The 14,697-nt window shown below is 40.6% G+C and overlaps 1 protein-coding gene across 1 annotated transcript; it reads left to right on the top strand.

Moving 5' to 3' along the window:
- Positions 1-2,870: 2,870 nt before the first annotated feature.
- LOC138787443 (mast cell protease 1A-like) lies at positions 2,871-10,490 on the top strand. Its single transcript, XM_069964742.1, has 5 exons — positions 2,871-2,952; positions 5,040-5,193; positions 5,572-5,722; positions 7,822-8,094; positions 9,995-10,490. The coding sequence occupies exons 1-5, from the start codon at positions 2,898-2,900 to the stop codon at positions 10,142-10,144; spliced, it is 783 nt and encodes a 260-aa protein (XP_069820843.1). The 5' UTR covers positions 2,871-2,897; the 3' UTR covers positions 10,145-10,490.
- Positions 10,491-14,697: the final 4,207 nt, after the last annotated feature.

Below are 14,697 nucleotides of genomic sequence, written 5' to 3' on the forward strand. Positions count from 1 at the left end.
AGCGGGTCTCGCTGCGAATTTGCAGCGAGAAATCCGCTGCGGATCCAGTACGTGTGAACGTACCCTTGATGAAGCAAACAGCGAAAGGACTCTGCAGATCATAGTCACTTTTGTAATAACTGCCTTCCGAGCTGTACCTCACCAACAACTAGGGGGCGCCTTTAAGAAGAATTAAATGTTTTAAAAAAACAAACAAAAAAACCCTTCCACTAAAAAAAAGTTCAAATCATGCCCCAAAATTTTTCTAAAAAAAAAAAAATATTTGGTTCCTTAGCGTATGGAATTGTCAAACAATTTTTTGTCCCACATACACCAATATGGTATCAATAAAAACTACAGATATAGATGGAAAATTGAAAATGTTATAGGGGTCAGAATATGGCAATTTTAAGAATGTTTATTCTGTAAAATAAACAAAAAAGACTGACCTAGAGAAAAGGTAACATGTAGAGATGAGCGAACCAAGTTCGGGTTCAAGTTGATCCGAACCCAAACGTTTGGTATTTGATTAGCTGGGGCTGCTGAACTTGGATAAAGCTCTAAGGTTGTCTGGAAAACATGGATACAGCCAATGACTATATCCATGATTTCCACATAGCCTTAGGGCTTTATCCAAGTTCAGCAGCCACCGCTAATCAAATGCCGAAAGTTCGGGGTTCAGATCGACTCGAGCATGCTCCAGGTTCGCTCATCTCTAGTAACATGTAATTTCTACCCTAAGGTGCACTGTGCACAAAATAGATTGTGTATCTTTTTTCTTTCTTTCTTTCTTTTTTTTTTTGCTTTTACCCCCAAAATTATATTTTTATGTTTATCTTTTATATTTTTATATATTATAGGTTAAAATTAAAATCATAATTAGGCTATGTTCACACAACATAACTTTTCTATTAATCACGGCCGTTGTTGCCGATTGCAGTAAGAGGGACAGCTAACATAATGGAAAGTGCAGCCCCGGCTTCACTTTGCATTGTGTGCTTTGGTGAGTGAGATGCGGGGTGCATCTGTGTGCACCTGCATCCCAATTCAGCAAAAATGAAGTTTATCCATCCGGTACTACAGTACCGGCCTGGATGAACTTCACTGACAACAGCCGTTCTTTGACACAGCCGGGTCACAGAACAGCTGGTGTCTCACGTAGTATAAACCCGGCCTTACTGAGTATAATTGGTCCTACAAAAAAAAAAAAAAAAACAGCCTCATATGGCTCTAAGAAGACAAGAAGGAAGAAATTAAATTGCAAAAATTAAAATTGGTTGCGTTCACAAAGCCAAAATCCACTGTATCCTTAAGAGGTCTACCTGCCAGAACTGACCCCAGTATTCCAGATCTCTATTGCTGCAGTCTCCTGGTACCCATGTCCAGTGGCGTAGCTATCATGAAGGCAGACCAAGCATCTGCTATGGGGCCCGTGTGGCCAGGGGGGCCCAGGCAAAGTGTGGTCTGCCCCTTTTCCCTCAGGACCACAAAGCCAACAAAGAAATTGAAGTATCTGGCCAGGACACATGAGTATGCTGTGGAAGGTGGGGGTGCCCACACAGGATTCATGGGGCCCATACAGTTTTTTGCTATGGGGCCCCATAAGTTCTAGCTACACCCCTGCCCATATCCCAGTACTATCACTATTAAGTTGTTGTGTGTCTCAAAGTGTCTAACTCAGTGTCTTGGTATCATGAGTTAACTTGTATATTATATATGTGATTGAGTTAATATTGGTTTGTGTTACCTAGTTGGTCCAGGATGTAGGGAACTTGGTCACATGACCATCTGTTGAAGGAGTCTCCAGGATTAACCCTTCCCCATGTTTAAACCAATTACTGCAAACTGTCTAACCCTCCTTCTGGCTGGACCTTTCTAGTCAGTCTGGCCCTGGCCAGAGAGGTGTGCACACCTAGACTAGTAAGTTCTGGCTCCACCAGAGGAGTGAGAACATGTACTCCAGTTTGCTCGGCTCTGTAGGCCTATTTAGACTCAGAAATATTAGATGAAGTTGCACATTTCCTGCCTCTGTTTTAGACTTAATAATATATATATAAAGGGGTTGGCCACTTTATAGTAAAATTGCTATATCTGTACTTTATCCAGTACTCGCAACAGATCACATATTGTCAGATAGTGTCAACTCCACTGCAGAGGCACTGTATAAAGGTTCCATCCAGAAATTTTGAAGTAAGTGGTGGTGTAATAATAATATATTTGGCTGGGCCAACAGTAGGATATAGAAAGCATGTGCAATAAAGGAGAAAATGGCTGGTAACATGAGAGACAAGAGAGGAGCTATACCATCCCTGCTCAGGTATAGGAAGACAGCAGGGTCAAACCAACAAAAGACAAATAAAAATAACATAGATATATATAGCAGTGACTGAAACCAAGTCTACATTCTAGCTATATATATACACCAGCCAGACCACTGCTTTTAGAGCAGAGTGGTGGTCGGTAGCCCAGACAAGAACCTGTCAACAATAGTAGGGAAGGAGCAGCAAATCAGGAGAAGGAGACGTTTGCTAAATTATTGTATTTGCAAAAAAACTTGACGAGACCTACAAATATAACTATATTTGCTGAGATGGGATTAACCCTTTAAATATAACAGTTTCTTCTTCTTTTCACTTTTTCTAATTTGTTTTATACATATGTCCAGATCTATGGAGACCACACAATGCGTTTGCTGGGTCTGTGCTTCACCTAGTAAACAGCCAGGAGGTGTGACATGATGCAAGGGGGCACACCCTCCTCTTGTGTATAATTCTATGGTTTCTTTTCTCATCATTTCTGTTAAATCAGTCAATTTGTGGTAGATTGTCTAGATAAATCCTGTACAGTATTTAAACACCAACAGCCAGAGACATCTACAGAGACTCACCTAAGATTCCTACTGTACCTATCCTTCAGTCATGAAGCTTTTCCATGTTATATTTCTCTCCGCAGCGTGTCTGCTGATCTCTGAAGGTAAGAACTATGCATCCATTGTACCTGACTCCTGTATCCGACAGAAATAACATAACGGCTCTATGCATTGTTTCTAGTGTTACCATTTGGGGACAATACCTCTATAGCACATGCTGTACAAGGGCTATGGCTTCACCATCATGGGGCCAAAATCTGATGTTTGGGATTAAGATTAGAGATGAGAGAAGCCGGCAAAGCAAAATTCAATTAAAATCAGGCTCTTAATCTGCTTTGTTCTGAGAAGCGAGATTCCGCCCACTTGTTAAGGAAATTTGCAAAAAACAAAAACAAAATGGTGTCCGCACATGTTGTCTGGAGCATCATAGAGTGGGAGAAAGGGATTAACCATAATCTCTAGCGCCTGTCCAATCAGCTGCAGCACCTCCCCCTCTATATAAGGCGGTTCCTTTACGGAGGTGGCCGGTCAGCTGTGTGTGGAGGAGAGAGCAGGATGGCAGCAGACAGTTGGAGCAGAGCAGGGAGAGACTAAGGGTGTCTTTACTTAGAGAGATTTATCTGACAGATCTTTTAAACCAAAGCCAGGAAGGGATTTGAAAAGAGGGGAAATCTCAGTCTTTCCTTTATGACCTATTAGTAGGGAGGGTCCGAACCTGCCGAGGTTCGGGTTCGTATGAACCCGAACGCTCGGCAGCAGATTCCCGCTGTCTGCCCGCTCCGTGGAGCGGGCGGATACAGCGGGAGTAACGCCCTTAAAACTGGGATACAGCCTATGGCTATGGCTGTATCCCAGTTTTCCAGGCGGTCCTCCCGCTGGATCCGCCTGCTCCACGGAGCGGGCAGACAGCGGGAATCATTACCGAGGGTTTGGGTTCGTACAAACCCGAACCAAACTCGGTTCGGATCATCCCTACCTATTATATAAATCTCTCTGTGTAAAGGCATCATTACAGAGTGATATAGGAATAGAGAGGAGAGGATAGGAGGGCTGATTATGGGGAATTGTTTTTTGTAACTGTCAACCAAGTGTGCAGTTTACCAGGTAACTGGGTGCCAATAGGAATTCACTGGGACCAGTGAAGACACAGTCCATATTATTCACTCACTGGGCACTGAGCACTGTAAACTCCTATTGAGTTATACCAAGTTACTGGGATCAGTAAATGGAGCGTGCGCCTTACATGATCAGTGCTCGCAGTCCACTCCTACTGTGTTCCAAAAATTGGTTTCATTACTGAACTGAGTGTGCGCCTTACATAATCTGTGCTTTTACCCTACTCCTACTGTGTTCTACAGGTTTGGTTTCATTAGTGAACTGAGCTTGCGCCTTACTCTGCTGTTCCACTGATGTCCACTGCTCTCCTGGGAGAAAGTGTCACTTTACGCTGCTCATTTAGCAATATCCACTGCTTTTCTAGGAGAAAATTGATGTTACACTGCTAGTCCATTGATATCTACTGCTGTCCATGGCGGAAATTGAATAATTAACTGGCTGATTGACATTTTTTTTTTATTGTGATCTTCCAATTTTTGACACTTGTACAAGAACATGCATTAACAAATCCATCCTTCTGTAATAGTCCCAATACTGTAGCTACTATAGTTTGCCTGTTTTATTGAAATTCGTTAAAATTCAATAAGTGAATATTAACAAATTTGGCCCTAAATTCGCAAACGAATTTGCCGGCTGCTTCACTCATCTCTAATAAAGATTATAGGACAAAAGTATTGTTCACTCGCCTTTTTTGGGTGAGAAGTCCACTCTGGAGGAGAAAGGGAGGGGGGTTTTGTGGGTGGTCGTCAGGTTCCTCACCTCCCTGCAGCCCCCACTCTCTGTAATGGGGTGCCCTCTGTACAGTTTGTGCATTTAGTAGCAGAGTGGTCACAAACTGATCGACTTCTCATCTTATATTCTGATTGGACATTATGGAGGTTGTCCACTTTGGACATCCTGTTCTCTGGTCTCTGATGGACCTGCTGGGACCTGACATTAGTGTTCATTTTATTCCCCTTGTCTGTACAATAGTATTGAGGGGGGAAGAGCTGTACAGTATTACGTTGTAGGAGAATTTTAGCATTTTTACAGGACTTTTATAACATACACAACACATCTACCTTAATGCAAACAGGATCAGATTTGAGGATCATAAATGGACATGAAGCCGAAGCTAACTCCAGACCCTACATGGCTTACATAAAAATTCAAAATAGGACTCATGAGACGATATGTGGAGGAACCCTGATCACTGAAGACTGGGTGCTGACTGCAGCTCATTGTACAATGTAAGTACATGGAGATCTCACCATACCTGGCACAAATAGGGACATGCCCAACTTTCTGATATTTGATATCTTACAAAAAGTAGATTTCACTATACATAGGGTCTAATGCACATGGCTGTATTGTATTCTGTGTACAGAGACTAACACAGTCATATGGAATCAGTGACAAAACTTCATGGTTTGTGCATGTAGGACAGTGTGACTGTATGGACAGTGTCACTTTTCTTTATACTTACTCCTTTACAACCTGATCACAACTTTGGTAAAAAAAAAAAAAAAAATCCTTACAGACAAATCATTTAGTGAAATTGAAGGGTTTAAGCTTTATGTTTTTTCTTTTTCTAAAGAAAATTTGATTTGTCTTTATTTTTTTTCTAGGCTAAAGGGAAGAGCAACGGTTATTCTTGGAGCTCATTTAAGTGGTCTATATGCTCGTGAACGTGGAAGACAGATTCTCTCTGTTATGCAATATGTCACCTATCCGAAGTATAACAACAAGACATACAACAATGACATCCAACTCATGAAAGTAATGACCTATCATTGCATCTTTCTCTGAACAATAGATGATATTGTAGATAGATAGATAGATAGATAGATAGATAGATAGGAGATAGATAGATAGATAGATAGATAGATAGATAGATAGGAGATAGATAGATAGATAGATAGATAGATAGATAGGAGATAGATAGATAGATAGGAGATAGATAGATAGATAGATAGATAGATAGATAGATAGATAGATAGATAGGAGATAGATAGATAGATAGATAGATAGGAGATAGATAGATAGATAGATAGATAGATAGATAGATAGATAGAAGATAGATAGATAGATAGATAGATAGATAGATAGGAGATAGATAGATAGATAGATAGATAGGAGATAGATAGATAGATAGATAGATAGATAGATAGATAGATAGGAGATAGATAGATAGATAGATAGATAGATAGATAGGAGATAGATAGAAGATAGATAGATAGATAGATAGATAGATAGATAGATAGATAGGAGATAGATAGGAGATAGATAGATAGTTCAGGCAACATACATAGGCTATGTTCACTTTGTCATCGTTGCTTTGTTATTTATGACCATTGTTAATGACCAGTTTAAAGGGGTTATCCAGCGCTACAAAAACATGGCCACTTTCCCCCTCTCTTGTCTCCAGATTGGGTGAGGTTTGGAACTTAGTTCCATTGAAGTAAATGGAGCTTAATTGCAAACTACACCTGAAGGGGAGACAAGAGAGGGGGGAAAGTGGCCATGTTTTTGTAGCGCTCGATAACCCCTTTAATACCTGCAAGGAACCCAATGGAGTAAAATACAAAAAGATTCACACCTTATTCAGGTTTTCAATCACCCATACACACCCTGTATAAAATTCCAGGTGCTTCCCTGGTAAGGAATCATTCCCAGTTTGTTTTGTTGTTTGCCCCATTACTATCACTTTCTGCTGTGTAGTTTCCTTCCTCCCAGCTCTGCAACTGTATCTGGGTCATGTGACCTCTGATCAGCCACCATCTTGACTTTCTGATTTCAAACCGCATCATCTCCCTTTCAAATCTGCTATCAATTCCATGTACCTCAGCACAGCAATGCATGGGCAGCTAGAGTCAGTACCGTCCCTGTCTTTGGTCTAATAATGGTCATCTGTATATATTGTATATATTCTGTATATGTTAAGAGACTGTTGGTTTACAGTCAGGGAGGCTAACTGCCATAAAATCCATTAGAACTGTGTGACAGGAGCCGTATACACATCATCAGTAACACTAATGGGAGTTTCTGTCTCCCCCTGTGGAGAGCTTGTGTGGAGCAGTCCATGCAGCTTTATTATATAGAAAGTTCTGCTAGTTTAGATGGTAAGCACAGAAGCACATGTAATTTCCAGGGTGTTGGTCATAAGTTCACATGACCCAACTGAAGGAAACAATTTCATATGTTTTCAGATAAAAATGATTACTAAATTAAGTAATAGTAGCTGAATTATATATACTGGCTGACTAACTAAGAAATAGGGCTTCTTTAATTGTATGGCAAAAGACCCTCTTTTATTAGGCATATATACTATATTTATCTAGTATCCTATGATAAGACGAATCAGAGGGATTGGTTGTGTTAAATTGCAATATTCCCAATCCTTTTTCCCCACAAGAGATAAGATACTGCTGGAGGGCTTGGGAAGCAGCTTATGTCCTTAGGGTCTGTTCACACTACGGAATTTGCATGGAATTTCAAGTGGAGTCAGCACCACCCCGCTTGAAGTTCCACCTGTCCCAATGATTGAATCGGATGTCTCACGCGCACTCTGTCATCCTCCCAAATAATTGACATTCTTCAAATTCCGCGCAAATTCCGTAGTGTAAACTGACCCTAAGTGCGATAAACACGCACATTTGTCATTTCTACCTTGTTTATAGGGCAGTTAGGTTAGTGATCCAAGTCATCTGTACAGAACAGGAAGTCTCAGCCTCTTGTTGGGCTTTGTGGCTAGAATTTCTTTATCATATAATGGTAAAATATTCTATTTAAGACATTTATGGCTTCAGTCACCCCCACATCATAACATCCTACAAGTTGAAATGGTTCCTACATAGTTTTACCAACCTCTATTACAGTTGTCACGTACAGCAAAACTAGGACAGAAAGTCAAACGTTTTCCAATACCGACCACATTTGAAGATGTGGATGAAGGAACAGTCTGTGAAACAGCGGGATGGGGAGAGACAGAGAAGAAGGAAGATGCTAAACGGCTTATGGAAATCTATGTCTCCACTATAACCAGAAAAGAATGTCAGATACGTTTCAAAAATGAGCAGACACCAGATTTGGAGATCACAGAAAACCAGATTTGCACTAGTGTGGGACCTGGGGGAGAGGACACCTGTGTAGTAAGTTTGGAGAAATGGTTTATTCAGATATTTAATAGATCAGAAGCTACACCGAGGCAGATTTACTAATGCAAATGTGACAGAATACTGGCGTAATTTGTGCCAAAAAAAGGTGTGGTTTTGAGTGAAGGCGCATGGCTTGTATGAGATATAATTCTGAGGTAACATTTTGGAGTAAAGTAAGCAAAATAACTGGTCAAAACTTAGGGCCCTATTACACAAATCAGGCTGATTCAGCATAATAAAGACAATGCGGCCGACGGCTGATGACTGTGTAAAGTAAATAATTAACTTTATTCTTACCTCTCCCCGCTCCCTGGTATCCTTTTAGCTTCTTACTGCTCATCACAGCCGCCACTGGCATATCTGAAGTCATCTGTGCAGTGATAGGCCGCTCAGCTCATCACTGGCCGCGGCACTGTCCCGTCTAGGCCAGTGAGTGGCTGAGCCGTCCTTCACTTTAGATATAACTTCAGCAGTACCAGAAATGGCAGCTGTGAGAGGGGAGAAGCTACTTTATTAGTTACTATATACAGCAAGGGCTGCACGGACATTGCTAATGATGTCCATTCAGCCCTTTGAGTCTGAATTGAGCCATTGAGCCATCTAATAAGCTCAAAAAGCGAACGCAGAACTAGCAGATTGGCGCTCGCTTACAATAAATGTCGGGCCATGTAATAGGACCCTTATGCTAGACAGTCTGTAGATGCGCCAAATTCAAATTGCGTGGTAAAATTGCAAATTTTTGAATTTTTGCACGGGCTGCACCTGAAACAGCCATGATAAATCTCCCCCAAAGTGTTTGTTTGACCGGCTCATGGACATTTATTGGCACAACTGGTGTGGAGGTCGCATTTTGCTGACAAGTGGGTTGATAAATGTGCTGGGGTAGAGTTGTGCCAAGATGCATAAACACTCTAAGGGTCCTATTACACAGAGCAATTTTTAATGATTAACGACTAATGATAAACGATTGCAAACGAGATTGTTTAACGTTAACCTGAAATCGCTCACCATATAATTGTTTAGAGTTCTGAGTAATTTTGGAAGGTCAGGTAAATATAAATGTTGTTTTAATGCACAGACCCTGTATGGCGGCATCCCTATATGTCCCTATGTATCCATATTACAGATCAGTAGGTACTCTGTGTGCTACCATATGGTCTTCGTGTCTTAATAAAGACTGTGCACACACCCTTATAAGGGACATATATAGTAGAATGTGTGGAAACTAAATTTCTTTTTGTTTAGTTATTTCACTTTCTTAAAGGGTCTTGATAACTTCATCAGCTCTAGAGTTTTTACTGTTCTCAGGCTCTCTTGGCATCCTGAACATCACTTTAGGCTTTGGGTGGGAGATTTAGTTGAAACAATAATAACCCTAAAAATCTGCTCTACAGTATTAAGCAAAGTGATTTATTTTTGTAGAATTTTTTTGAAAATTTAGAAGACATCTAATTATTACAAGCTAGTAAAAAGTGATTATCATTCACATTAATCCCAAGTACAAGCAGTGATAATAGACTTTGTTTTAGATGCTGTACTGTTTCATTCCAGAGTTGGATTCACAGCAACTCTGCTTAATGATGCTCTATAATGTCCTCCATGCTACTTCTACTTCTGAGGATGTACTATAGAGATGTTGAGGAGCAGAATCTCCTCTTCTGTCTGTGTAGTATATGGGCTAGCCCACTCCCGAGCTGAGCTCAGGGAAAACTAAAAACTAGAGATGGAGCCTTCAGAACGGAAACAGAGATAGTATCATTACTAATGTATATGTACTGTATTATGTACATAATGGGATATTCTGAAACTTAATCTGAAACAATAGCAACACTTTAATGCTAAAGCAGAAATAGCAGTGGATATTGTCATTAATAAATTATCTTTCTTTAAACAGGGTGATTCAGGCGGACCCTTAATATGTGATGGCGTCTTCAGAGGAATCCTTTCTTTTGGAATGAATCCTTGTGGGCAGCATAATAGAGCAGCTGCGTATACTCGTCTGACTGAGGAATACGTAGACTGGATCCAAGAAATCATAGCATAATAGCCATTAGGCATCTTATACTTTGCTTTTTCTTATATAGTTTTTTTTATACTCATAGGCCTCTATGCTGTCCATAGACACCTCAGGGCCAATATCTGTGTCTCACTGTGTTGCCCTAATAAGGTGTCTCATAGTTTCGAAACCTGAATGATCTGGAGAAGATGTGTATGTAGGAGCGGGACACAACCCCGCTGCAGTGTCTGCAAACCTGGTCAAGAACTACAGGAAACATCCGACCTCTGTAACCGCAAACAACGTTTTCTGGATCAAATATTTACTTCTGTTTTTCTATTGTATCAAATCCTTATTTCATATAATAAAATGGTAAATAATTATTTATAAATCATACCATGGGGATTTTCTTTTTCTTTTTTTTCACAGGTGAAGTGCACCTACAATAAAAATTACACACCTCTCCATTCTTTACAGGTGGGAAAACGCACAAAATCAGCAGTGTACAAACATAATTTGTTCTGGGACTGTGCTTGTAATCCAAATCCACTCCTACACCAAAGCAAATGTTCCCATAAGAAATCACTGAAATGCAATTGGTTCCACACCCCAAATATCGTGATTTTTTTATTCTGAATAACATGTAGAACAGATGAAACAATCAATGAGAAACAGCTGAATATGTCATATTATCAGTTACTGTACAGTATAGCAATCAGCGTGTGGTGTATAATGTATAGTAAGGGCATAAACCTGAAAAAACAGCAGCAGTTTGTAGATACAGGAAGGAGCTGCAGATCCCCATAATGCAGTAGCGTAGTACAACAGGCTAGAATAGAGAAGCAGGGCTGCTGTCAAAGGTCTGTGTGGACAGTATGACAGGTGTTCAGCATGGACCAATCAGGAAGTGAGAATCACAGAGCTGTGCAGGAGGACAGTGACAAAAACTTTTATATACAGCAGTGTGAATGGCTAAGTGTAAGTGCAGGCACATTATAGCAGGAATGGAGAGGATGGGAAACACAAGGGCTGGCATAGACTGCAGGGAGCATGAAGTAGGAAGGAAGTGGATCTGCCATGATTTGGAGGGCGAGGGAGACTTCCCGGGTCAGAGTACAGAGCTGTAGACAAACTATGCAGACCATGTCGTCCCCCCCCCCCCCCCCCCAGCAAAGGGAGCTCTTAAACCAAAGCCATGCTCTTAAACCAAGTTACAATTTTGAAAAAATGTGAGCTCTTGCAAAATGCTCTTAATCCAAGTTCCTCTTAAACCAAGGCACCACTGTACTTATTTTCCCCATTATATAAGGAAGACATTTATAGACTGGTGTAATTGCTCATAGCAACCAATTACAGCTCAGCTTTTAGCTCTGGTAAAATGAAAGCTAAGCTGTGATTGGTTGCTGTGGGCAGTTTACACCAGTCTATATTTTACACCTTTTTATATATCCGGGCCTAGGTGTTCAGCTTTTTATGAAAAAGAAACTTTTTTATATTTATCTCTTTATTGAGAAAAGCCTTTTCCAATACAAAATTTCAAAATACATATACAATAAATGATTTGCCCAGTACAGTCAATTTAGCATCCAAAAAGATTATTTGCTGACAGCCCTTCAAATGTTATTACACTTATACTCCTTTTTTCATTATGCACAGCATTCTAGATAGTCAGATTGCATCCTAAATGTGGGGACCTTAATTAATTATACCACTAGGAAACACAATTTTAACCCTGGTGAGCCACCCCATCCCCACCCCTCTAACCCAATACACCCCCATATGAAGAAAGGAGCAAGAGAAAGAAAAAAGGTATGGAGAAAGCTGCTGCTGTCTATGGCTGACAGAGTAGCGATTATTAAAATGATATTATCACAGTTGCTTTTCTTCTTTAGCTTTTCTTCTTTCTGTTTGGGTCAGTAATGTATGGATAAGAAAAATTGAAGTCTTGTTAGGGGGCTTAGTTTGGGGAAGAAAACGAGTAAGGTAGAAATACAGAATCTTTTGTGGACCTAAAGGCCCTATTCCACGGAACGATTATCGTCCGTATTCGGCCAATATCGGCTGCTACGAACGATAATCATCCCATGGAATAGAGTGCAACGATCAGCCGACATCGTTCATGTCGGCTGATAGTTACAGTCGCTTGTTTTTCAACATGTTGAAAAACAAGCGACTGATATAGCAGCGATCTGCTGCCGTCGATCCGTTGAATAGGAGCGTTGGCAGCAGACGCTGCTATATCCTATGGGCTGCCCGGACGATCAGCGATCACCGGGGCAGCCCCCCCGCAGCTCCCCGCCGCCCCCTCCCGCACTCACCCACTCGCTGCAGCCGCGTTGAATAGCGGCGGCAGCGAGCGGGGAACGAGGAGCAAACGAGCGCTGAGAGTGCTCGTTTGCTCCTCTGACGATCATGTGCTGTAATGTATTATTAACGCACCTGCAAAAGTTAAAACACACACACACAAATACATACATACTGTACAGAAATAAATGAATACACAAATAAATAATTAAATAAAATAAATAAATTAATTAATAAATTAAATAAATAAATAAATAAATAAATATGCATATCCCCATCCCCCCTTTATAAATGATCCCCTACAAATGAGATACATATATTTGGTATTGCTGCGTCCATAATGACCCCGTCTATTAAACCGTTACATTAATTATACCGCCTGATTAACGCTGCAAAAAAAATTAATAAAAAAATAACCAAAAATTAATTTTTTTTGTTAATCCCACCCCCTTAAAAATATAGATAAAAGCTATCAAAACGTCACATGTACCCAAAAGGTGTACCACTAAAAACGACAGCTTATGCCGCAAATTAGCGGGAAAAAAAAATTACTGCTCTTACAGATTTAGTAGATTTCCCCAATTAAGTTCAGGTCATATTGTTACTGGTATCCACATAGAGTACCGATATATAGTTGACTGTCAAGCAGGCCGATGCTGACAGTCAGGGTGCTCAGTTGAGTAGCTGAGTTGCTGCTGATGAAGAGACCAAGAGGGTCTTGAAAGGTGTCCAGGAATTTATCAGGTTCCTGTGGGCACTTTGTGGACAAACATGGCGGTAACACAGATTTCTTACATGTATGTGCCTAAGAGAGAGTAGGTGTACCCCTTAGAGGTGGGGACAGAAGATGCAGGCTACAAGATAGAGAGGCGTTTTGGGGATTTTCCAAGAGGCAACAGACAAGACCGATAAAAAAAAAATGTTAAAATGTTTTATTGAATTTTCCGGTAGCATACAAACATATTTATCCATGAATGCATAATACAGAAGCAGGCGGTAAATATCCAGTAGATAGCATATCAGATATTGTATTGGTCATTCGCAAATACAGTAAGCAACAAAAATATATCAGCCGTCCGTACCAAAGGGAAAGGAAGGGAAAAAGGGAGGGAAGGTAGGACAAGGGGGAAGGGGAAGGAGGTGGAAGGTAAAGCATGAAAAATTAAGGATGGGGGGAGGGGAGAGGGAGGGAAAAGGATAAAGGGGAAGGTAGGAGAAGATAAGGAAAAGGGATGGAAAAGGAAAAAGGGGGGGGGGGGGGAGTAACAACTCAAGCCGGTAAAGCGGTAGAACATCCTAATAACAATTATAGAATATAGAGTATGAAATATAGAGTGAAAACAATAGAACATAACATATCACTGTCAGTTCAGCGAGAAGTGGCGTAGCTACCATAGAGGCAGGGTAGGCAGTTGTTATGGGGCCTGTGCAGGAGGGGGGGCCCGGGGGAGAAGGTAAGAGCATGTGTCCTTCTGCTTAACCCCTTATGTACTGCAGTGTATAAGTGACCCAATGTTTACTTACATGCTGCAACACAAAAAAAGGGTTAAAAAGCAGAAGACAGAGATCTCTGCTTCACTGCACTGATAACCTCTGACCTCTGTTCTCCAGCTGCACAATCAAGTAGGAAAGGAAAATGTGCAGAGGTCAGGGGTTATCAGTGCACCAGCAGTAAAGCATATATATATATATATATATATATATATATATATATATGCAGTGCTTTGTGTTGTGCTTAGGAGAGGGGGGCCCTTAAATATTTTTGCTATGGGGCCCCGTGAATCCTAGCTACGTCCCTGTCAGCAAGGAAGTATGAGCAAAGATATAGTCCTGCATATCACATGTATTATCTCATGTATTATCACACAAATATGCAAACCTGTGTATATGTATTGTGTTGCGGTACAGGGCTAGTCACATATCTTAGCCTTAAGTAAAGGCAACTATTGGAAAGCAGTGGGGAAGAGAGAGAGATAAAGAGGAATAGTGGAATAGTATCTACTTTCCTTAACCCGGTCCATACTTAATGTTTCAGTCTTTGTTGGTTGTGTACATTTCCTGACTCCCCAAATCCTCTATAGGTCCAATCTAAACTTTTGACACGTCTCTGACATAACCAGAAGAGTTCAACAGCAACCTGAAAAAAATATATAATAAAGATATTTAGAATGGTAAAACTACCATAGAAAATTGTGGAAAGAATTAGTTTCTTAGCAAACCATTTGATCAAATAGTATGTACTATCACATTAAGGTGACCCCAGAGAGATGGTTCCTATACTAGCAATAGCCTTTCCT

This window comes from Dendropsophus ebraccatus, chromosome 3 (genome assembly GCF_027789765.1).
Source record: "Dendropsophus ebraccatus isolate aDenEbr1 chromosome 3, aDenEbr1.pat, whole genome shotgun sequence".
NCBI lineage: Eukaryota > Metazoa > Chordata > Amphibia > Anura > Hylidae > Dendropsophus > Dendropsophus ebraccatus.